General features: G+C 45.1%; 1 protein-coding gene across 3 annotated transcripts; it reads right to left on the reverse strand.

The window, feature by feature from the left end:
• On the reverse strand, window positions 1–24196 carry ABTB1 (ankyrin repeat and BTB domain containing 1). Of its 3 annotated transcripts, none has more exons than XM_058812675.1 (12): window positions 24040–24196; window positions 22324–22386; window positions 21169–21224; window positions 19999–20143; window positions 17944–18103; window positions 17014–17059; window positions 15886–16002; window positions 11222–11337; window positions 5824–5922; window positions 5080–5247; window positions 2120–2320; window positions 1–365 (listed from the first exon to the last, which is right to left on the reverse strand). In XM_058812675.1, exons 1-12 carry the CDS (start codon window positions 24093–24095, stop codon window positions 159–161), a joined length of 1434 nt encoding a protein of 477 aa, XP_058668658.1. In that variant the 5' UTR covers window positions 24096–24196; the 3' UTR covers window positions 1–158. The 3 variants fall into 3 exon arrangements, with proteins under 3 accessions (XP_058668658.1, XP_058668659.1, XP_058668660.1); XM_058812676.1 differs by lacking the exon at window positions 24040–24196 and adding an exon at window positions 23687–23805; XM_058812677.1 differs by lacking the exon at window positions 24040–24196 and adding an exon at window positions 23321–23480.
• Between the last annotated feature and the right edge of the window lie 1036 nt (window positions 24197–25232).

Genomic DNA, 25232 nt, shown 5'->3' on the forward strand with positions numbered 1-25232 from the left:
TCCAGACACAAATAAATTAAAAAGAAACCATGCCTGAAGGTGGATGGGAAGGAGGACAAAGAATGGGAGTGGGACATTCAGACTCAGATGTTCTTGCACTCCGAGCCAACGCAGTGAGGGCTGTGCAGGCTGCATATGACAGGCAGGGTTTGCACACATCAGCACTCGAGCCCTATGCTGGCCAGGAGGTTCTCTAGAGCTTCAAGTTTCTGGTTGGCTTCCTCAATGGCACTGTAAGTCTGCACGTTGCTGGTGATGTGGAAGCGGATGTCATCGACCAGGGGGATGGAGTCAGTCTCTTGCCGCTCCTCCACGGCCTCTGCGTTCTCCTTCACAGCAGCTGCAAACTCCTCCAGCTCCACCAGCTGCACCAGAAGGACAAGAGAACCATTAGGAATACAAGAGGACAGGTAAAGAGACGCAAAGGGTTGGGATAAAGGTCTCACACTGTTAAAGGATCCCACAGAAAAGAAAGGAAAGCTGGGATACAGAGACCCAAATCTTCCACTTGGAGATGCATCCTGCCATCCATCCAAAGGAGACAGTAATGCTCCAACAAGAAACAGTCTCAGCTGAAGGCAATCTGCACCTGCAACACTGTCCTGTAATACCCTCTAACTGAGCATCCCTGGTTCTGATATTGAGGCACATGCACATACACAATATTCCCCCCAAAAAGGCTCCCCAGCAGGAACCAGGAGATGCTGTCAGACACCTGGGCAATGTCTTCTAGCACAGAAGCCAGTGGATGCTTCTGCCCAATTCAGGACTGGGAGCCACATGTTACAGTTCTCCCTTGACTCAGGCCCATCACCACCAGCAAGGCAGCTGCTCTGCTCTGCACTCAACCTGACAGAATCGGGTCACCCATGAATGATTCTGCACCAGGTTCCCCAGGAATGTGTGGAGAGCTGAGGGGTGAGAGGCAGCTTCCATCTGTCTGTGCTGCTGAACTGTGTCTGGGCACAGCAGGTTGCTGAGCTCTGATCTGCTACCACACTGCCAAAATCTCTCCCTGCTGCCATCAGTGCATCTCCACAGGATGCTGGCAACCACTGATGTCTGAACATTAGCTGGGGTGGCTCTGTCTGTGCCAACACCCTTAAGAAGATACCCTGCCAGTGCTAAGTTCAAGGACTCCCACTCGAGCTAGAGAATGAGGAACACACAAGCAAAGCCCTCTCCTGATCACTACTTGGGATATTCAACATCGTTTAAATCCCTTTTCAGAACCCAGAATCTGGGTACATGCTGATGTCATTCCCAAGCTATACACTGAACAAAGTAACAGCCCCAGAACCATTTCCTTCGTTGTTTTCTCACACCAAAAATAATTTCACACCTTTTGAGCTGCAGGTGAAAATGTTACATTCCCATGTGAACTGCACAAGCCATTTATAAAGATGTCTCAGCATAAAAACCCTTCATAGGTTCTAGTCTATCCTCCATATGGTAACTTTCTCCACGAGTCCTGAGTCTAAACTATAAGCACTCAGGATAACACTTAAATTGAGCTCCATAAAGAAAACTTCAGTGTTAAATTCATTACTACTTGCTGATCATCAGCAAATTATCCACTGAGCAAACCCCTACTATTTGATTTGTCATCCTGGAGGAGATTAGAGTTTACATTGATTTTTCCTATTTAGAGCATTATGCCAGGAAGAATTTCCCCAGCAAACACTGAAAAACAAAGGAGAAACTCTATTTCCTGCACAGAGCTCTCCTACTCACCCCTTTGGTTTCTCCAGGCTGCAGCTGGTGTATTCAGGCAACACCACGGCTACTTGGGCACAGTGGCTGAAAGTTCAGTGAAAATCACCTGCTCCTGGTACCTGCAAAGCTTTCTGGGCAACTTTTTCAACCCATATTCCACAGGGATGTGCTAGCCAGGGACCAAAATCTGGCTTATTGTGGTGACATCAGGTACTCCCACACTCCTCCTCCTCTGCCCTAACTCACCATGTGCCTTGTTTAACTGCTGCTCATTTCCTGGAAGCACATTAACCCAGAGAGGACAACCATTAACTACAGACCAAAGTACAACCATTCAATCTGTTGTCTCTACGGCTCAGATACACAGACACAGGTGTATCTGCCACGGGGAGTGTTTCAGTACCTTCTCAATGATCTTAGCCATGTACTCAGTGCACTGGTCCTCGAGTCTGGTCAGCTGGAAGAGCTTTGCAATCCTCCAGATGCTGATGATGTTGTCCTCGTCGAGGATCTGTGCCAGGGTCCTGCCGCAGAGGCGCTTGAGCCCGGGCAGCAGGTACATGTCAGCCACACACAGCACGTCGTAGGCGTTCTCTGGGGACAGCTGCAGTGACAGGGGAGTTACTGCCAGTCCCCAGCATGCTGCCTCTCACTGCCAAACTAAGGAGCTGTTTGGCCATTACTGGAGCTCCTTCAGCCTGCATCTCCCACTCAGTTACCACAGAGGAATTTAAAGTGCAAGCAGAGAGTTTCTCATGCTGCAGGTAACCCCAAGGCAATGCTGAAACATCCAAGTGCACCTGGCTGCTAAAAAATGTTCAGTGTGACAGTGGTGGGTCACTTTTACCAGACATACTTCCAAGAGACAAACAGAAGAGGCTGGCAGGACAAAGAACCTTGTCCCCACATTTTCCCTCTCATTTTATACTGCTGGACTCACATTTTGTGAAAAATATGCAAAATTTTCTTAAGAACCAGCACATCCCTGGCATGGGGGGTACACTCAAGGACAGAAAACTGAACACAAACTGTAGGTGAGGCCCAGATGGATAAGAACATATTCTGCACTTCAAACACTAGTGGAGTTCTAACATGCGTTCAGAATGGACTAAATTAATGGATGAAAAAACTTAAACTGTTGTGAGCAGCCTTTAACATTTTAAGCCTCTTGAGCAAGAGAACCACCTTCCCATTTCCCTCTTGGATACTTGGAAGTGATCTGAGGATTTAAAAAACCCTGTAGACAAAGTTGGAGACACCATCTCCAGCTTCACTCAGTCTCTTCCCCTTGGCCGGGCAAATCCTATTTTTGTCACTAACCTAGAACGAGAGTTCTCTCTGTTCCTGCTGATGTGAACTGCAAAGAGCTCACTTACCCACATCCATTGTAACGGTGGATCTGCAGGACACTGCATGCCCTGGCTGTGGAGGAGGCAAGGGCCCTTGCATTTAGAGACAAAAGCCACTCTGGTCTGGATGGAGGAATGATAACTGGTGCAGCCTGGTCCACTCTCCTGATACCCAGTGAGCAGCAAGCACACTGCTGTGCACATCTACATGTGTGGTTTTCACTCTGACAACTGCAAACAACTGATTTTTTTCTTCCCCCACAGCTGTGTGCACCTGTGTTTGGAGAGACAGCTCCCAGCAAGTGACCCAGCTGTGTAACACCCTGCAGCAGCTGGGCAGAAGAATGCAAGATGCAGGAGAGCCATGCCACGAGGGCTGTGTATGCACATGGGGTAACAAAGCCCTTGGGATTATTAATCAAGTGCTGCTTTGTCCCCTCATAAGCTGTGGAAACCTCAGGAGTTGGAAGTGTTTCAACCAGTAGTATTGATGGCTACAGCTCCCAACTGCTTCATCAAGGACAAACCTGGCAAATGCTCCTCCAAGAACTGCCCTGGAGCCTACACAAGTATTCTCATCAGCAACTTGTCTTTGTGCCTGGAACCCTATAGGTCCTCTTCCCCACAACTGCAAACACTGTCACTACTGCATGGCAGAGAGACACCATAAATCCTTTGCAAAGAAAAACATGGAACTGAGAGTGCTGATACTTGGCTGGAGAAACACAGGCCAGGGAGAACACTCCACGTGTAAATGTAGAACTTGAGCTATATTCCTGTCTTCCTAACCATTTTTTCTGGTAGTTTCTCATGACAGGTGAACTCTCTGCAGAAGCTCACATCTTGGCTGCTTGGTTTGAAACCCAAGCCATGCACCATTCTGCACATGAAAATGTGAGTAAAATCCTTTTAACTCCTACACATTGTTGTTGGTCTGTCCTCCTGACCCAAGCCCAGACAGCAGCTGAGGCACCCCTTGGAAAGGAATAGCTGCTTGGGAAACATCTTTCCTGTGAGTCATCACGAGGAGAGCAGGCAGACTGGAGACATGCAAAGGAACAAGGTCAGGCTGCAGTGCAAGGGAACAAGGTCAGGAGATCTTCAAGCAGCTTCTTTCCCTCTCTGCCTGCCCTTGAAGAATCAGCTCTCTGGCATACCAGTATCAATCCTGCTCTTGCTGCCTGCCAAACATCTCTCCTCACTGCTACCCACAGGTGAACAGATCAGCAGAAACAAGGTCACAGCTGTATGCACTCTCTGCATGTGGCACCTAACCCAGAGCACAAACACTGCTTGGGGGAAGTGACACTGGCAGGTGCAGCAGCATCTCCAGTCACTGCCCTGATGCCAGAATGTGTTCTGGGATCTTGTAGAGAGGCCTGCTGAAAGCATTTGCCACAAAACCAAAGCAGGAAGCTAATTAAACACTGGCATTTGCTGCATCTTCCATTAGGCTGAAAAGTGGGTTAGGGCTGTTTTCTTACTGCCTGCAATACTGAGCACAGCAAGGAACTGGTCTCACAGTGGAACCTTTGCTCACTCCAATAATAAATAACAGTAGAAATAATAACTTGCTACAAATAGAAAAGTCAGCTATGAGTATGGTTATTTGCCAAGAGTAAATAAGTAGAATCTCTCAACCTATCCAGATCTCCAAATGTGTTCAATCTGCCATCTACTGGCAGATGCTTCCCTCATCTTTCCACAGAGCCCAAGAGGGAAAGCTGCAAAGATCCTGTATTTATCATGGCAATAAACAGCATGCAACCTAATTTCCAGATTTTTATTGTGGGACAAAAGACTATGATTTGCTTCCTGAACATCATGCACATGAACTACAACCCTGCCTGGCTAACAGCATACCCCAGTATGTGGATTCCTGAGCCAAAAGTGAAGTAGCAGAGTAGTCAGTAAAATTTAGGAATATACACACACACCCTGCTCCAGATTTAGAAAAACACTGCTGAAAACACCTCAGAGCTCACCAGCACTGAAGGAAGGACCAATGGCTCACCTCTGTATCATCACTGTAGATGTAGTAGAGGACCCGGATGAAGATGTCTTCTGAGATGTTGTGCAGAGTCACCACAGGGATGCTGGGCTGTGTCTGTAGCTCCTCACTCTCACTGAAATGATCTTCAAGAAGAGCTTTGAAATAATCACTGCGACCACAGAAAAATGCCTGGAGAGGAATGAAAAACCAAAACACTGACACCTTGCTCACTGCACCAAACTAAAGGGCACTACCAACCAGCTGTCAGAGCAGCTCAAAGGTATTTCAAAGTTCAGACTCTGTAACTTTGACTTTCCCTACATTCTGAAGCTGTATCTCCAATATTTTTTCAAATCTCATTTTATCCATGCCTACCCTCAGAACCACAAATACAAATGGTGAACTCAAGAGATTCTAAATTAGCATGGCACAAGAGCAGGACCTTGAGTTGAGGTTGGATCTCAAAATTCATTCTTACTGCTGTTCATCTGCAGATCAAACATTCCTCTCTCTAGACACTGAACTCATAAGCCAGCAGCAGCAGATTCTGCAGCTGTGAATGCCATAGCTGAATTTATAAATTTATCTCCACACCTCTGCAAGAAAGGCAGGCTCTGCTGCTTTGTTAAATGTTTTAATGCAGTTTTCCAGCTGAATCAAAGCTGCTTCTGCAGAGTGTATCCAGCACAGAAGGAGTGGGGGACACAAGCAGACTAGCTTCATGGCAAAAAGGGAGGAGAAGGAAATACAGCACAAAGCACATACCTTATGGCACAAGAAGTTGTAATCTTCCACACGGAAACACACGTCAGGACAGCTGTTGAAGTTGTCAGTGCTGTCAAAGGGCAACTCCCCAAAACCAACCTGGGAACAGACACCAGAAAACCCTTCCTTTAATATTCCTGCTTTAGACACACTCAGGGTCCCAAGTTCAGACTCCTATGTTTTCCCAGAAAATGTCCATTCCCTCAGCACAGTGCAGAGCACCAGAGATGCTCTGAACACAGATTCCAATGTCAGGAAATGAAGAACTCCACTGCTTCTCAGAGATATTCCTGGTACAAGTTACAGCTGCCTCCTTTATCCATGGTAACTTCCTGACTCTCCATACACCTTTGGAAAGTGTTTCTCTGCCATCTAACAAGGCAGATAACTAGGTGGAGGTGAAGTTTACTTCATGCAGTAGGTATCATAAGCATACTGGATCTTAGGACCAGCCTTTTACTGGGTACATGTAATAACATATATATGACATCCATATATACACCAGTTTGAAATGGTTTGGCTACAATTATTGCCTCTCTTGAATAATCCAACATTGCTAGAGCACATTTTAGATTTTTTTTATTTGATTTGCAGCCAAAGATAATGTTGTTGCAGTATTAATACTCAAGTGAATTATTTTAACAACACACCTCCACCCAATCCCACATGGCAACAATGACAGCACACACCAAAAAAAAAAAGCCTGTTTGCCTTATGTTATTTTAAAGTGACACTTCCAAATATTTTCCCTTTCACCTTATTCTATATACAGTGTAATTCAATTGCAAAAAATAAAAAGTTTACATTCACAGTCATGTAGCCAGGACAATCTCTGAAAACAAAAGTTTCCCCTGGTTCTTGCCTTCCATAAACATGTGCCTGAGGTACCTAGGATAAGCAGCTTATTCCTGCTGTCTTTCATCCCAAGTTTGCACGCAGGAAAGCCCTGGCCTGACAATAAAGACTGGACTCACAACAGCAGACTGTCCATTTCCAAGCCACCTGCCTCCAACAGGGCTTCCAGCTCCACTGAGGAGCCAGATGCCTCCACCCTGCTGAGCTGAACAAAGACACAAACTGGAATACACTGGGTGGGAGCTCTCAGCCAGGCTCAGTGAGATTTCTCACAAAACACATTTTTGGATGTGGCAAGGCACCAAGCTGGCAAAAGCTCACACCACCACTGACCATGGCAATCTGGACCCATCCACCATGCTCTTTGTCCACAGCAACACTTGGCAGCTTCTGGTTCCTGATCACAAGAGAAGCCCAGTGTTGTAAATCATGCACAAGGCTGTTGCAGTAATGCTGGCTTCCATAGCACCTCTCTCCTGCAGTCCTGCTCCACTGGGCAACTCCTGTTCCAGAAGAGATGCAGCAATTCAAGGAATGTTGCCCACCAGATCTATCACCTCTTTTTCATATAGCTGCAATACAAAGGGCAACAGCTGCAATACAAAGGGCAGCACCTCATCAAAATGAGATGAAGTTGTCCCATTTGTAGATTCCCCAGGCTGCTATTTTACTGTTATCCATGTCTCATATTTCAAGGCTTTGGCTCTTTTCCATGGCCTGGGGATCTGCAGCCTGGCTCTGTGGCAGTGTGTTACAAACTCCAGTATCATGATGGAACTGCCTGCTCTGTCTGCCTTGCTGCTCTCCCCACCCTATGCCACAGCTTCCATGTCCTCTGCTACAAATTCTGACAGATATCTGAAGGCTACACATTTGCAGGCACATCGCAGGTAAAGCAAACCTAGAAACAAACTTTGACAAGATGACACTCTGTGGCATAGGAATTTTAATTGAGATAAATGCCACATCTCCTGTGTGTATCCTTTCTTTGCTCTCCTTTCATTGCCCAAAGGTAAATCTCTAAAATAAGTCCATCCCTCTGGAATGGATATGGGAGTTTTATTTGTCTCAGAGTTTATCTCCTGAATTATAAATTTCTCTGGGCTCAATTTCCTGCTTGTAGCCTTGCCTGGTCCCCACTCTGCTGCTCAGGTTTACAAGGTTGTTTTCAATTCCTACTACAAAAGCAGGTTCACGTCTTTGTTTCTCCTGTTCAGCATCAAGTGGTTTTGCAGAATTTCCCCTTTTAAGTCTCTACTACTTCTACTCTCCTCCCTTCTCATGCTTGAGGAATCTACTCTCCTTTCCAGGATCTTCCTGCAGAAAACTGGCTTATTCCTCCCACCACCCCTATTCATACAACCTCCTTCATGGGCCTCTGTCCAGGCAAAGCACAGCTGCCAAAGTCAAGTATTCTGCCCAAGGATCACAACACAGTCCAGCCTGCAAGGTCCAAACACATTCACAATAACTCAATCACTATACAGAAATACTCTGAATACTCTCCACCATCACACATGGAAGACCAAGTCTTTGCTGCTGCAAATTTCCTATTAGAGCTTAAATAGAAATGTTGCTGGAGGCAAAAACATAGAAAACAAATCAGTGGCAGCAATTTGTACCTTGGCCAGATTACCTCAGCAAGAAAATTGTAAATAAATTACAACACAAAATACAGGGGTTGGTGATCTAAGAGATTAGCAGCTCACAACCAGATGCAAGTGGATTGGATACAAAAAAAACCCTAAATTGGAAACATGTTGTAAATATTTCAGTTCATCTGCCTCTGCCAAACGGGCAAAGCAAAGCACACGAGTCACTGCCTTGGACAAGCACAGTACACAGGTGCAGACAGACAAGATGAACTCATCTACTTGTTTCAAACTGTTCTTCCTATGCATGACAAGATCTAGTTTTACCCCAAAATGGCAAATGGTCTCTTTTTTGCAGCCACACCACGTGTCAATATGGATGGAAAGAACAGTACTTATTTCATGGCAAACTCTGATCCTTTAAGTCTGATTTCATCTTGGTTTGGAACATAAGATCTCGGTTAAAAGGTAACTGGAAAACAGTTACAAGGAAACCCTGGAGTCTGTAAATCAGAGGTCACCTGGCAGACCTGAAGAACCAGGCAGACAGTGGGAAGCCACATGGTTTTTTACAGTTGCCTGGCTTTTCATGGTATTTCACTTAAATCTGTCACTGCTAACTTTTATTGCAACAAACTGAGGAAGCAGCTGTTGTGGACAGAGAAATCCTGGCCATTACTACTTTAAAACAAAGCAGAGACAACAACTACACTTGTAAGAGGAGACATTGGGGGAAAAAAAGGCTTTCAAGCACAAACAGGAAAGAGAAACAAGGTACCAGAATTATAAATGTGTTTGAGATTTCAAAGAATAGATAGTTCTCAGTCTAGAAAATAATAATGAGCTGTAACTGGATATCAAACATTCATTATATTTTTTAGTTGTGCAAGATACCACTAACCATGAAATTGAAATGCACAAAGTTTCATACATCATCCAAGTATCAAAGACATTACATGCAAATTATTTGTTTATACTGAAACAGAAAGCTGAACACATTCCCATTTCATGTAATATGGCATTACATGACATGCAGCAGCTCAAAATGTTTCTCGCCAAATTCTGGAAATGCAAGCTTTTATCCAGAATACAAATATCTATTTTGTTCTGCATAGGCTGGAAAAAAAATAATGTATGCTTCTCCTCAAAACACAGATGTCTGTGTGTGACTACTCACTTGTTCCTGACATTTTAGGTTACATAGTTTGTATCCTATTCCATGAATGGCAGCAAACCCTGCAAGAATGAGGATGTGCAATGCCTCTGTCCCAGAACAAAGATGCCCAATTCAAAGAATTTAACAATTTGAAAACATTAGAGTAACAGATAAATCGCAAACAAACAAAAAGGAACAAACAAAAAGTACCTAGAAAGAGAAAAATGGGAATCTTTTAGAATTTTTTTCAGGCTTAAACAAAGCACCCACACATGTGCATGGCACACAAATTCCCTAGTGAGCAGGTATGCAGGCCCACAGCCTCTTCACTTGTACAGCTGTAATAACTCTAATGCTGCCTTCATTCCAATCTATGAACACAGCAAGAACACCACAGCTCACAACTCACAGCACTGTCAGATGATTACACCATTCCAATTTCCCCCTTTCCTTACAGCTCCTATTCTACATGAAAGAATTAAGAAGGAAAGTGTTTCTACCTCTAGAAGAACAGCTTAATAGGAGTACGCCATCAAGGTCTGGAATCAAGCAATCAAACAGTAAGTATTCTTTTTATTTGTGAAGCGACTTAAAATATATGTAAATGTCACTATTTTGGGGTCCATGATCCTTTTTTTTAGTTCCTGGGGAGGTAATCTGAAGCTTACTCATAGTACCACCTCCCTTTAAAGCCTGAAAACACATTAAAAGTTACAAAAAAATGTACAGTTATTTGGAGGAGGCAGGTTACACAGGAAAGATTTCTGAACTGGTAGTTGTAAACTTGATGGAGAATAAAAACTCCCTCTATAGTGAAATATATCTGAAAACAGCCAGCACAAAACATGTTGGCTTATGAATGTAAGAAACCTTATCTATGTACACACACAGACACACACACTCTGCACCAGGCAGGTGTATTTGGCAGGGGACAGAAAGAGAAAAGGCAATAAACCTTTGCTGTATTACTCAGTCATACAACCTCTGGGCACAGCAGCCACTTAAAATGAGTCCACATTATTAAATACAGTGGTTGGTATAAAAAAAGAGGACACAAAAAGGACATACATAAGATCAAAATCAATCTGCTAATATTACAGAAAGCACCAGATGCAGAAAGAGTGAAGATAACTAACAGTTATCGTGTTCTGAAAACGGGAGGAAGATCCACATATGTGATCCTAATTAATAATATGGATTTTTCCCAACTATGCCCCCAGGTTGATGATGACTGTGTTAAAATAAAAATATGTATTTTAACACAGTCATCATCAACCTGGGGGCATAGTTGGGAAAAGCATATCTACTGCCAGTCAATTAAATTCTCTTCAGAGGGTCTCACATTTCTGCTGGAAATATTTTCAGGATTTGGAAGCATTTCTTCATTGCAGTGTGTCAGTTCCTAGCAAGCAAGCCCAGTAAGCCATCCTTCACCTATATCTCTCTTTGGATACCAATGCCTGCTGCTACAACATTCCTAATTCTCAAGAAGGATGGCAAAGAGAAGAGCTGGGGGCCTTGTCCCATTGTATTCGATGGGGAAATCCCCACCAACCACATGGAAAGGCTTTTATTTACCAAGATCCCTGCTGGGGGAAACATCCAAGGGGAAAGACCAGCACCGACAGCCTCATTACACAATTTTACAGCACTTCCAAGTGATAAAAGCCTTTCAGCACTTGGAGCACCAGGAAACAAGCCAGCACTAAAGTCTGTACAGCAAAGATGTGACTGGACACAAGAGAGCAGACATCCCAGCCCCAGAGAGCCCAGGAGGAGTAGAAGTGCTCCCTACCCGCAGTTCAGCTGGCAGGGCGCAGTCTGCCAGGAGAGCCAGATCTTCCTGCAGCCGGCAGTTACCTGTGGGCTCAATGGTCAGCACTTTCACACAGGTCCCTGGCTTGGAAGAGACTGCAAGAAGCAAAAAAACAAAAGAGCAGAGATTCCTGAATTCCTCTACAAAAATTCTCTCTCATTTAGATAAAAGACGTGCCAGGAAAACCAGTATTATTGCTGTTCAGCTTTTACTGCAAAACACACACAACTCTTCTATGCACACACACATTCAGCACCCCTCAGCCCAACTTGCTCCTTGGAATCCATGTCATCAATTACAGTTAAGGACCATGGATCAGGCTGCCCTGATCCCTGTAGAGGCCACTCACACACTGCCTTCCCCAACTACTCCTAGAGCTGACAGTGTCACCTAGGGTAAAGCCCATGCCAGGGAGTTTTTAAAACTAATCTGCTTCCATGCCTTTCTGCTCTGACACGTGCTTTCACTGGCTCCCACTTCAGCTGCGCCATCCTGACTTCACTGCAAGGAACAAAGGGGTTTATTCTTGTTTAGCCAGTAAATTCAGTAGGTATGAGTCTGTCCTCTACTCTACATCCATGATCCCCAAGGCACAAAGACCCCAAAGTACCCAGACTCCTGCATGTGCCTGACCTAAGCACCACTACCACCAAAGAGCTCAAACAAACCATTCCGAAACAGCAATTTCATTTGCTTTTTTCAGACCTAGTGTGTCTTCCCATCTTGTCTTATCAGCCATCACAATAGAACAGCTCATTAAAGGGAAAGCAAAATACATGATCATACTTTAGAGGTCTTGCTATGACCAAAATTGTTGTGGAGCTCATAGAAGCCAACCCTAACTTCAAACAAGTGGCAGCCCAAAGCAGACCCACTATGATATGATGCCACGCTTGGCACAGTGTCTCTTGTTCTGGCTACTTTGCTCCACCACCTGAGGTTTGCTCCCAGGTCAGCAAGGTTTGGGGTGAGGACTGGAGCATGTAAGACATTCAAGAGTCCCTGGCATACAAGGAAGCATGTGAAAAAAGATAGCACACCACTGGAAAATGCAAAGTTGCGGTGAGGAAGCCTTAAGATACTGTTGGGAGCCAGAGTGACACAGAGTTAACTCCAAAGCATTCAGAAGAATTTCTGACAGGTATGATTCACCACATTAAAACCCCTCACAGGTGAATCACGCCACCTTGAGACCTCATTTCTCCTGACATTTCGCACAGCATTACATGAGCTCCATCAGATGACTCCATTGGGTCGTGGGCGAAACGAGACCACGATGTGCCACAAAACAAGATCTCCACCCCCTCCTCCACATCACTGCTGCACCCTTCAAATATCCCACCACTGTGCCTCTCCATAGGCTGCATATCCCAGAAAGATTGCTGGAAAGGGAAGGATAATCTACCAGTACAAAATAGTCAGGTACCATGATGGTTACACACAAAGCTCACCAGCAAGGAGACAGGCTGCCCTATTAGCACAAAATGCTACCCTCAGATAGATGACTTCCAGGGTAAATAAGCTAAGAGGAGGCCTGGCAACAACACAAACCAGACTGAGTGCATTTTCTCAAAAAGCCCTGATCACTTCCACAACAGTATGAGAGAAGGAAATTCCTTACTTTGCAATTAGAAATTCTTCATGGTAGAGAGAAACATTTGTATTTCTGTAGTACTTATTGTAACAGTCACCAGGTCAGGCTCTCTAAGTGCTAATGGACTCAGCAAGTTTTAAGTCAAGGCAAAGAGCCCTTCTCTTGGGATCCACAGAGCATCTGTGAACTTCCCCAGTGACACAAAAGAACAGTGATTTTTCTGAGAAGCGAATCTATTCAGACACTGCATCTCAAATCCAAGGGCACAGCTTTGTGGTATCACTCAGAAATCTTTCCTAACAGAGACAACAAAAATCAAAGTTGTGAAATAGGAGTAAGTTGCTGGCTGCCAGCAAGGAGCAGGGACCATGCGAGAGGAATACAAGAATGGAACAGTGTCTGAAAAAAGCAACATAAACAATGCAAGGAGCTGAAGGGAATAACCAAACTGTTGAGATTCAGACTGGATTTCTTCCCAGTCTAGCACAGCTGTACAGCACTGAGCATCACCTAAAAATGAATCAGCTGCCTTGGTTTCCTGCTCAATATTTTTTTGCAGTCTTCTAGTTAAATTGAGCCAATGTACCACAAAACATAAGAGCCACAAATAAACCACACTAAACTCCCAAAACCTTCAAAATGTTCACACTCAGATGCATCTTCTTCCCTATGGCATAATTAGCTATAACCACAGATTCTGAATATCCAATGTCTTTTCTACAATGGTAAGCATCTCAAACCTTGCTCTCATCCTTTTTGAGCCAAAACTTGCTGAAGTAACTGCAGAATATTTATTTTTTTAATAGATGCAATTTTACAGGAAGGATTATGGCTTAATCTGGACAAACCGAGCTCTTCCAAACACTGCAATAATTTTTCCTTTTATAGCCACAATATACACACAGGGGAAAATAGGCAAGCATTCACACCCAAATCTATCTCAGGTGCAACAGAAGGCACTGGGTCATCCTCTTCCTGTACTACTGCCTGTGCATGCCAAGATAGTAAGTGCTTTTGAAATACTGATTAACTCTAGATAATGAGATTGCAGACACTGCAATTATGCAGTGGAGCTGCAGAGGCTTGAGTTCATCTTGTTTTCTTGTTTCAACTTCATAATACAGATGCAATACATGACCCTGCTCTGCAAACCTGAATCAGATGTCTGTTCCCCAGCACGCACTTGGAACAGGTTTCTAAAACACTCAATGAAACAAACACGCTTTGTCAAGTGCCAGACATGATGTGATCTAAGATCTTTCCAGAATGAAGTTTTCCTGGCTTCCACATGAGATTTAAGAAACAAACTTTTAACAGTTGTTCTATTTGTTTGAATCCAACCTGTCATAAATAAAAATCAAGACTAGACCTTCCATCAGTGCTTTAAACCACCCACTGATAGTCTTCTGTCAGGCCTCAAAATTGAAAAACTAGTCCCTCCCCAAAGAACAAAGAAGTTAAATTATTTGTCCAGTGTCATTGTATTTCCAAGCGGTGCTTTTATTTAAAACTTCCAACTAACCTGAAACTTTACTTCATTACTTTCCATCTGAAAACCCACCAAGAAATCAGCTTTTTTGCAGTTCATAGATTTAAGCACCTTCTTTTCCTTCCACAATATAATATGAGATTTTAAATAAATTAATTTAATGGAATGTCTCAGCTAGACCCTGGGAGAAAAAGATAAAAAGAAAAAAACAGATCTATGGCATCTTACTGAATTACTTTGAGATCAAAAGATGACACAAAATAATTTTGTTACCTGATTTCTGAGTAGCTTTTATTTTATATTCATTCACCACTCCCCTTTTCTGCCACTTACTTAATACAAACTGATACCTTAAAGTTTTTGTAGATACCAAGAAATGCATTTCTAATCTCTTTGGGTCCATGTTTACATTTGTGTTTACAATGCAGAAGTCAGACCTGTGACACAGCTTCCTTAAGGACTAGCACCCTGGTCTACATGGGAACAGCTGTAGCATGGTAATCTTGTACCCCACCACCTCCAAACTACTGCATATGTGTAAAGGGAGACCTGCACATGGTAATATCTTCCATGTGATTTGCAGATGAGGAATTTCTTGAGCCAGAAGTATTCTATCAATTATGTCCTGCAGCTTCAGGAGGCTGAATGAATAAAACTCGTGTTCAAAAGGAAAAGGTGGAACAGCTACACCCCTGCCTTTTAGATGAGGGAAGAAGATGCTATTGCCTCTAAACTTTAGAACGGAGTCTCTTCTCAGAAAAAAATTAACTTGATTAAAGTAAAGAAGTTAACTCAGAGCACGGAATGAGAATCAGCAGCTTTCAGCCTGAAGGTTTTGTTATCCAGTGATTTTTTCTGCTTCGTGACTAACAGCACTTGTGCTGCTCTGATTGCTCTTCACGTGTGCATTAGCTCCAGCTAAGGAGATGAATGATCAACTCCAACTGCTGGTCTTCATGAAATAAGCTTTGGATAACAAAAAGTCCTTAAATAGAGGATTGCTTCACTTCAGGCTTGGCACATCCATGTGTTACTAATATACACATGCTTTCAGAAATACTTTGCTTTTAAAAAAGAGTTCTATCTCCCTCTGCACCCTTTTTGGGCCAATTATCAAATATTTTACTTTGGTAAGGGGTCAGATAAATGCAGAAAATTACCTCTAACTGTATATATTTTATCTTTCTGGGGATTTAAATAAATTCCATGTTGGAAGGCACTTCCCAATATATGTTCCACTATGCTCAATTGAATGTCTGGCAACCATGGCAAAATCCTGCTTTCATATTCCTTTCTCTATATTCAAATTATATTGAATGCTTTTTTCCTACTATAAAGAAAGCATTCAATATAAATTAAACATGCATGTGTCAAAAACTACTAGAGCTACCCTACAGAAGGGCCATGACTGACAACTGTCATGCAAATGTGAAAATCCCACAACAGCATCATTTTCCAGAAGCCCCAAGGACACCATAAAACATCCACCATCACACTTTGCTGTTTCTCCGTGGAAGGGCACACAGGCACAGCAGAGACAACAGCAAGCCAAATGCTTACCAAATTCATAGACTTTTTTACATTTGGTCTCCAAATCATCAATGAGGTCCTGCAGCCGACACTGCTTGGCCAACCTCTTGCAATCACTGACATATTCTACATCGATATCCAGACGACCTGTCAAGAAGAAATGCAGTCAGCTCACTTAATCCACAGGATTTAGGTGTAAAAATGGCAAAAATAAGGATGAAAGACTTCACAGCACAGAAATTCAGTAATTAGATACACTGCCCCACTTTTCAGCATCCACTTACAACTCAGTCCCAGAAGTTAAGACTTGGTACTCCACCCAATCCACCACTTAAATCAATAACAGTTTGGCATTTAACTCACATTTCCACTCTCCAGGGTTTACCCTAATATCTTCATTCAAGAGTCCAAAGACCAAACAGGCTATACAAAACATGTCTAATTCCCTCAGAAAATCAAAAAACAGCAACACAACAGCAGCAGGCAGGACTGCCACTATTGAATATCTGGCTTTGGGTAAGAATAGACTTTAGGCTCACAAGTTTTCTTCCCAGGATCTTTCACAATCACTGAAAATGTGGCAAGGGACATTTCTGAACACGCTGTATTGGAAAAGAAGAGCCTTGAAGACAATGTTAATTTCTGGCACCACCTCCTGGCCTGAGATAGTTCAGCACTTAGCATGCCTACAATACAACACTGGGTATTTTCATAGAAGGTTTAGGATCAACTTCTGTTCAAAAAAATACTAGAAAGTAGTCAAAACATTCAGCACACACTGCTCAGGTCTGCCAAACTGAAAATGTCCTATATGGGAAACTGGCTTTTCACCACCTTATGAGGCTGTTACACCAGATGACACATTTTTCTTCCTTAAGTCAAAAATACAGTCTCCAAATCCATTCAATCAACCAACCTAAGCTGATTTTGGTTTTAATTGACTGTGTAATTACTGGCAGGACAACAACTGGCAAAAGGTACAAACATCTTGGAAGAGCTCGTGATTGTTCATATTTTCCCTTTCTGCCAGCAGAGAGGATTTGTTGGCAACTCAAGCACCCAAACACTGCTGAGTGCAAGGCTGTGCCACTCAGTGCAGAGGCACAGACAGCTGCCCACCAGCCACGTAAACAAACACCAGAGGGCAAAGTCATTTACCTGTGTATAGATACTGCAGAAGAGCTCCAAAGGCTGCTGGGTTAATCTAAAATAAAACAAGAGAAAGTTACATTTGGAATCACCATGGATTTAAAAATGAGTTAGAAACATGATCCTGAACAAGTAAGAAAAAAACACCCTTTAGTAAGAAATCACACATGATGATTTACTTGCTCCTCACATAACTAATGCTGCCACTCCACCTGGCTTACACAGCTCTTTAATGTTTCAACTGATACTAATCCCTCAGGTACCTCAGGGGACAGGACCTGACTAATGGAGGAACTCAAAAGACACAGTTGTAATACAGGTTCTGCAAAATCCAGCTTTTTACTGATCATAAACATTTCCACATCTTCCTAATTCCAGAGGAAAGACGTTCTTGTACAAAGAGAGAGGAGAGCAGTGTTCTGAGAAACTGGAATTATGTTTGTCACAAGAGGATTTGCACTGCCAGAGTCAAGTTACAGAAATGTGTGCCAGAGTATTGATGGTTAATGGATGGAATGCACTTATGGACTACTTAGTTCTTGCTGGACAGGCAACAAAAGGGACTCAATTAGTGGCAATTATGGAGGTGATGTCTTCACCACAGACCACCTGTCCACCAGGAATTAGACACACTCAACTCATCCCAGAGAGGGGTCATGATGCAGCTGGCAGATGGTAACAGCTACATGCTACTGCAATTAATTAAGATATGTTTGAGTCCATGACAGAGGGAACAAAGGGAAGGAATGCAATCTGCAGCTTTTTGTTATCTGAAAAAGATGCAATTTTACTGCATAAAGTGCGTCCACAAGCCCCTCTCCACAACTAGGGTCATTCTGAGCCCCAGGAGCTATTCACTGTGGAAGTTAACCCTCAAACTCACATTCCTCACCCAGCTGGAACAGCAAAAGAAAGAACTGGAAGCACAGCCTTGCTCACCAGTGGGTGCTTCAACACTATCATGTTTTTCCCCTTCCATTTGGTCTCAAACATCTCTGCAAAGTAGGCGCTGCGGGCACTGAGGATGCAGCGGTGGGCACAGAAGGATTTGCCATGGACGATGAAAACAATGTCACTCTGGTAACCCTGCTCCAGCAGCCTGTGAGGAACAGACACAAGGGAAACTCATTGCAGGATGAAAAAGGAAAGAATGGAGTAATGCTAGTGGGGAACAGGGTACAGTTAGGGCTAAATGAACATTGGGCACTGCAGTCTCTCCTGCCCAACAGCAAGGCCAGCACGGGGGCTGGTGCTTCACAAGGAGTGGGGTCCCACTGCCTTCCATAACTCAAACAAGTTTTGTTAGGGCAACAGGGAGACTGCAGAATGAAATCTTCCTGTCTTAGGTGAACATCTGAACACAAGATTTTAAAGTGGAACTAGTTGCCACCAAGCACATCTTCAAAAGTTAATACGGCTTTTAAATTGTCAGATGTAAAAAAAAAAAAAAAAAGCCCTGCAAAATGACACGCTTTCAAAAAGTAAGATGCAACTTTCCTGCTCTCTGGGCACTGTCGGTGTGCATGCTTTAACCATGTAACAAATAGGAGAAGACTTGATGTCCCCCACCCTCAGAAGAAGGAAGGATGTGACAGGCATGAAATACAGGCAATTACCACATCAGAGGTGAAGGCTTGTTTATGCCTGCATGCTCATACCTTCATTCTTCAAAAGGAAAAAAAAAACTGCTACTTCTACAGTTTACAGCAACCACCACCAGCATTTTCTAATGCTCATCAGTCCTTCCATATATATCCTCACAAACATCCTCAAAAGGTTAAATCATGTGGTCATCAAGCATCATACTCCTTCTAGAGAGCTGGACTGGTGCACAGAAAGGTGTGGAGTCACACAGAGATGTTGTCTGGGTCTTCAATGCCACTAGCACACCTTTCCTTCTAAGTGTCTTGCTCCAAACCAAACAGAAGCATGGGGTTTTTACTTTTTCCCCCCAACTGTTGCCCTTTGTTTCAATTTTAACACAAGCTCTATTTGAATGAGAAGCAGAAACCAGCACATTTAGGCTTTCATGTATGCTAAACCCTGCACATCTGAGCCACAGTCACCAGGGCAGTAATAAATCACCCTGCAAAATTCTGCTTCCCTGAACACAGAATTTGATTTTACTCAGATAAATGAGTTTCCTTCCTTCCCTTGCTTCCTATAGCTTCAGAAATTAGGGCACTGTAGTACTGGCAAGATTGTCAGATTTTTCTAGGACTTATTAACACTCCACTTTCAAAGACAAAAAAAATCCCGAGGTTTTAACATTTGTAAGTCAGTCCAGTGGGAAATAAAAAGGAAAAAAAAACAACCAGCAAGTTTGTAATAACATCAGAGTTACCAAGGTAGAGAAACAGCAAGAAGAAAAGCTTGCAACTATTCCTCTACTCTGAGCAAGTTAGTCTGCCACTCAAGCTCTAGTACAATGTGGGACAGGCAATTTTCAGAAGTATCTTAACAAATTTTAATAATCAAAACTAAAGAACTGGACAATGTCACTGTGAATCAGTTTGAGGCTTGTTAAAGTGCTCTGTTTCACAAATGAAAAACATTTGATCAGTGTTGAAAATTTCAGCTTGCAAGCTATAGTACCTTCAGGCCTGAAACTTTAATTTCAGTTGACATACTATCCTAAATTGTTGATGTGGTTTTAGTGATCAGATTTTAGTTTGACAGTCAAGGATGACCGTCAAGGATAACAGTTTAGAACTTCTGCATTATAAAGACCAGCTTTCTGTGGACTCAAGTGTGTACCCAACTCACTGGAGGCTATGCACACACCTGGAGATCATCCCTTAGGGCACAGAGGAACATCCCCTAGGAAGCTCTACATGCCCAGGAACGAGAGAGGGTAGTGCTCAGCTGCCTTTCAATGGCAGCTGGCAACCCTGGCCAGTATTGCATTACATTCAGCTGCCTGAACAGAGAGCTGGAGCATGCAGAGGAGCTCAGGCAGGCTGCTGGCTGCTCTGCCCATGCCCATGTCCTCACCTCTGCAGGAACACATCATAGTAGTCCCTCCTCATGCACTTGGCTGTGATCTGCTTGTACTCCTTCAGCAGCCGGCGGATGGCGTCGCTCAGAGCTCCGTACAAACAGCGCTCCCCATCAAAAGTGTTCGCCTCACACTTTGCTCCTGTTAAACAGCCACAGGCCAGCAGGCACAGTTAGATCCTTCTCCAGTGTCCCCAAATGGCCACTAAACAAGTATGATTTCTGTATGCTGACATGATTTACTATGGTCCCCTCTGCTGACAAGCGTTTTGACAAAAACTGAGCTTCCCTCACATGTGTACAATCTAAAGCTGCTCTCCCACAGACAAATCCCTTTCTGAGGAAGTCGTGACTTGTTTAAACTGACCTGTGCAAAAGCCTCTCAGCAGGGCTCCAGCAGTGTTCTGGGAAGCCAAATCTCCCTGAACAGAGTGCAATCATTTCTTGGACTGTTAAGAACTCCTCCTAGTGAGTACTTCGGCTTTGTATAACTTCTTTAGGTTAGAACCTGCTAGAATTTTGGAGGGCATTTGCATTTTCCTATCTAGAATTACACAAGTGGTTGATTTAGATGCTGGGAATGAAGTAGAAAACCAAACCTTTTGAGATGTGACTCTGCACTCTGGTTCCTCTGGCAGAACACTACCAGTGCCTAAGGGAATCTGGGTGCTCAGAGCCCAATTGGCAGGCACTTGGCCTGAAGAACTGGTCTTGCTTTGTTTGAGATTAGCAAAATCCCTTTTAAGTCCTGCTTACAAAGCCAGGCTATCAGTAGAGTACAAGCAAGTTTTACACAGACAATCCTTCCTATGAGGTACAACTCTTAGATCAGCATATTCCCCACACCACTGCATCCTCACAAAGCATCTGCTGTGATTTCAGAAAGTTATGCTGCCTTGAGCCATCACAGACAGCTTTCTTTCTGTGCATTTTCAAGATTTCAAGCAAATCAAGAAATTTTAGGTGATTTCAAGAAGCAAATTCAAGCAGCAAATGGCCTGCAAAAGCGACCATAAAGGTGTGTGCAGGGCTCCCTCTGTAGCCTGAGATCACTGATCAGATGGCTGGTTGTAACAGAAGAAGTTTCCACAGGGGACAGCTAGAAGGACATACAATCCCAACAGACCAGAGGAAGATACTGCATCCTTATCAGGACACTTTGCTCACCATTGGCTAGAAGATAACGTACAAGCTCCTCATGTCCACACAGACAGGCGTAATACCTGACAATAACAATAGAAAGAAAATTAGAGATGCTGTAGAAAGCAAAATTCAGTGTTTTGGCACATCACCACAAACAGATCACAGCACTGAGCCTCCCTGAGGAGCTTGGGAGACGACTCCTGATAGGAGTGAGGAATTGCTACCAAATAGCACAGAAGCCTGATCCCAGCAACAGACTAAGCAGGATCTGTTCCCAGCAATCCCAGGCACTGCAAGGAGATCTCAAGGTCCCAGTTTGGGTTCAGCATCTTCTGTTGCACCACCAGCTGCCAAATCCATCCTCATTTTAATGGAGATCATTTCATGGGCACTCAGCAGTCCACTGAATTCTCAAAAACACTCTGCTCCTTCTGTTGTCAGGCTGACTGCTGCATGCTGTGCCAAGGAGGGAACAGCACCCACACTGGGTGTACAGCAAATCCACCCCCTGAAAGTAGAACTTCTACTTCAATGAGTTTTGTTTTCTCTTTCACAGTCTAAGCCTTTCATGATTCTCCTTCACAGGGACTTCAAATTATCCTACAAATTAGAGGAGAATCCTGTAAAATGCATTGCAGCAGCCAAATGTTAGTCTACCTTTACTTTGGGAAGTTATTCTGTACTCTAAATATAATGCACATGTCTAAATGTCCTTTGGAATTGTGGGGAGGTAACAGCACATCCAGCTCACAGCTCACAGCACATCCCTCAGCACCCCCAGGGGGTTTCCTCATGACCTACTGCCAGACATACTGTGATCCCATTTTCAGCTGGCATTTCACCAGGCCAAGCTTTCACCCAAAAAGACATGCTGGAATGCCATAGACTTTGGTGAGGGAAAAGCCTCATCCAGCCAAGAGCAGAGTGCTTAATCCAGGTAATTTGGCCACAAAACCCCACTTGTCAGCATCACTACAGCAAGTCCCAGACAATTTGGGAGACAAAGACATTTAGCACAGCACCCACAGGGAAGAGAAGCAGAACTACATAGCCAAAGCTCCAAAAAAGCAGAACCTGAGACATTTTGTAACAGTGCTCATGGCTGCTGATGCAGAGAGAGTAAAGGAGCTCCGAGGCCCTACCCCCCGCCCAGCCAGTGCTCCAGGCTGCAGCACTCACAGGGGTGTACTGTCCCACTTATCACGGACATTGATTTCCACATCTCGCTGCTCAAGAAGGTATCTGCAAAAAAGGGGAGAGAGCAAAGTTATAACTTCATGCAGCTATTCACTCAGTCACATTCTCCTCTTTCAGAAGATGTAACTTCAAGTTCATAGAGTAACTTCCAAAGGTATGACAGGATCTTGCACTGGACTTGGGGAACTGTCAGCTGTGGCTGAAGGGGCATCAGCCAAATCTTCAACCCAAAGAGTGGTGTTCTACAGCATGGCCTGGAGCTCCCTTCAATTTTAAGTGGTACACATGGGGAAAGAGGGTGATCAAATGCATCTCTAACAGGGCAGCAATCTCAAAAAAAGCCTGAGTACTTCTGCAGCACCTTCACATTCCCCAGCAATGCTCCCAGCCTGGGTGCTTACAAATATGTGGCCAATTTTATGAAGCCAAGGCTGGACTCCCCTCCTGCTCGTTGTTTTTCCTGACAAAAACAACATCAGTGGCACTCCAGACTGCTCTTAAATCCTGCCACTTCCTTGTCCTGCATGTTTAGGCTGGATCCACTACTGCCAACACTCCCTCTCTTACACCTCTAGAAAGCAGACTTTGCCTTGCAGACCAATCTCCTGCACAGCCTGGCTCTTCTTAGAGCCTGTACTGCAAGAGCCACATGTAAAAGTCCCTCTCAGCCTTCACCAAGCCTTCTTTCACTCACTCCACCTTTGTTGTCTCAAACTTCAGGTTCCTCTGAACATGTTCAGCACACCAAGCAACTCAGCTCCTTCTGCTCAGTCCTGTGTGGTCAATTTGTCCCCCTGCTCTGACAGCACTCTCAGACTCTCATTTCTCCACCACTACTTCTATACAGGTCATCTTAAACCTCTGTAAGACCATCTCTCAGATCCCTCCTTCTGCAGTAAACCTGGAATTTAATGATTTAAACTAACACAATCACAACAAATAATAAGGTTCTCCAAACCTTATCTATCTGCACACTTACCCTTCACTAGCAGCACCTTGAAACAGAGGTTGCTTTGATTATCTGGCATATCACACATTAAGAGATGGAAGAATCAAACAGGATAAAGGGATGAAGAACAGTTTTAGATTCAAACCATGAGATGCAGGAAAAAAGCTTGTTGTAAATTCTGAACTTTGCATTCACCCTGCAGACAAGCCCATCTGTCTCCTGATCCGAAATCACTGCAGTTAAGCTGTGCTGCTCTGATACGAGCGAGGAAACTTGACCTGAAATTTCAGTACCCCATATTTCTCAAACATACTCCCGCAGCCTACAGCACAAAGCGTCTAAACATTTCCATGACGATTGCGTCCCAGGGATCCAGCTTCCTACCAACGCAAATACCATTTCCAACGGGAAAGAAGAGCAGCTGGAGAAGAGCCTTGTGCAAGGACACTTCCACCGGCAGCATCCACACCCAGGGGCACGCAGTGACCGTGTGACACTCAGACACCTGCCGGAACCGGGCACACCTCACCCCACCCTAACCCCGGCAAAGCCCCGCTGCACATCCAGCTCCTCGGGGGGCAAACAAGCGGCATTTCTGTGCTAGAAACAAACTGTGACAGCCGCCCTGGGAAGGCCTGGGACGAGCTCCAGGTGAACACGCCCCGACAGGCCCGGCCCCGCTCGCCCCGGTGACCGGGGCGGTTAAAGCAGCGGCGGGTGCGAGGGACCCGCTCCCCGGCCCGGCTCACCGCACGCGGCTCACGTCGCCCTTCTTGCAGCTGGTGAACAAGTCGCTGGTGTCCATGGCCGGGCCAGGCCGCGGGGCGGCGGCGCCGCATTTACGCAGAGAACGGAAAAGCGGCCGCGGAGCCGGGCCGGGCCGAGGGGCAGCGGCGGCGGGGCGGGCACGGCGGGCGCTGTAAACACGGCAGCGGCTCCGCCCGCCCGGCCCGGCGCCGGCCCTCCCGCAGCGCCCCCTGCGCCCCGGAGGAACAACGGCCGGCCGCGCTGCGTGCGGACCCGCGGGCCGGAGCTCGGGGAAAGGGAACCGGCCCTGAACAGACCGGGGAACCGGGGCTCGGGAAAAGGGAGCCGGCCCTGAACAAATCGGGCTGGAACCGGGGCTCGGGTAAAGGGAACCGGCCCTGAACAAACCGGGGAACCGGGGCTCGGGTAAAGGGAACGGGCCCTGAACAAACCGGAAAACTGGGCTGGAACCGGGGCTCGGGGAAAGGGAACCAGCCCTGAACAAACCGGGGGAACCGGGGCTCGGGAAAAGGGAACCGGCCATGAACAAAGTGGGCTGGAACCGGGGCTCGGGAAAAGGGAACCGGCCATGAACAAAGTGGGCTGGAACCGGGGCTCGGGAAAAGGGAACCGGCCCTGAACAAACCTGGAAACTGGGCTGGAACCGGGCTCGGGAAAAGGGAACGGGCTCTGAACAAACCGGGGACACCGGGCTGGAACCAGGGCTCGGGAAAAGAGAACCGGGCCTGAACAAACCGAGCTGGTTGGGAAAAGGGAACCAGGCCTGAATAAACTGGGGGAACCGGGGTGGAACACCCCTGAGGAGGGAGCTGGCCCAGAATGTGGTTGGGATGGGGTCTGGAACATGTGGCAGGGCTCTCTCTGTGCTCCATGACTTGCGACAAGAGGGGTCTCATTAATCCATTCAAAGATAGCTGCCAAGAGGATGGTGCCAGACTCTTTTTGGTGGTGCCCAGCAAAAGGACAAGGAGCAAAGGCCATAAATCAAAACTCAAGAAATTCCACCTCAACATGAGAAAGAATTTCTTTAGGTTGAGGGTTGCAGAGCCCTGGAACAGCTGCCCAGGGAGGGCGTGGAGTCTCAGTAGATATTCAGGTCCCACCTGGACGTGTTCCTGTGTCACCTGCTCTGGGTGACCCAGCCTTGGCAGGGGCTGGGCTGGGTCATCTCCAG

Source organism: Ammospiza caudacuta, chromosome 12, assembly GCF_027887145.1.
Source record: "Ammospiza caudacuta isolate bAmmCau1 chromosome 12, bAmmCau1.pri, whole genome shotgun sequence".
Lineage (NCBI taxonomy): Eukaryota > Metazoa > Chordata > Aves > Passeriformes > Passerellidae > Ammospiza > Ammospiza caudacuta.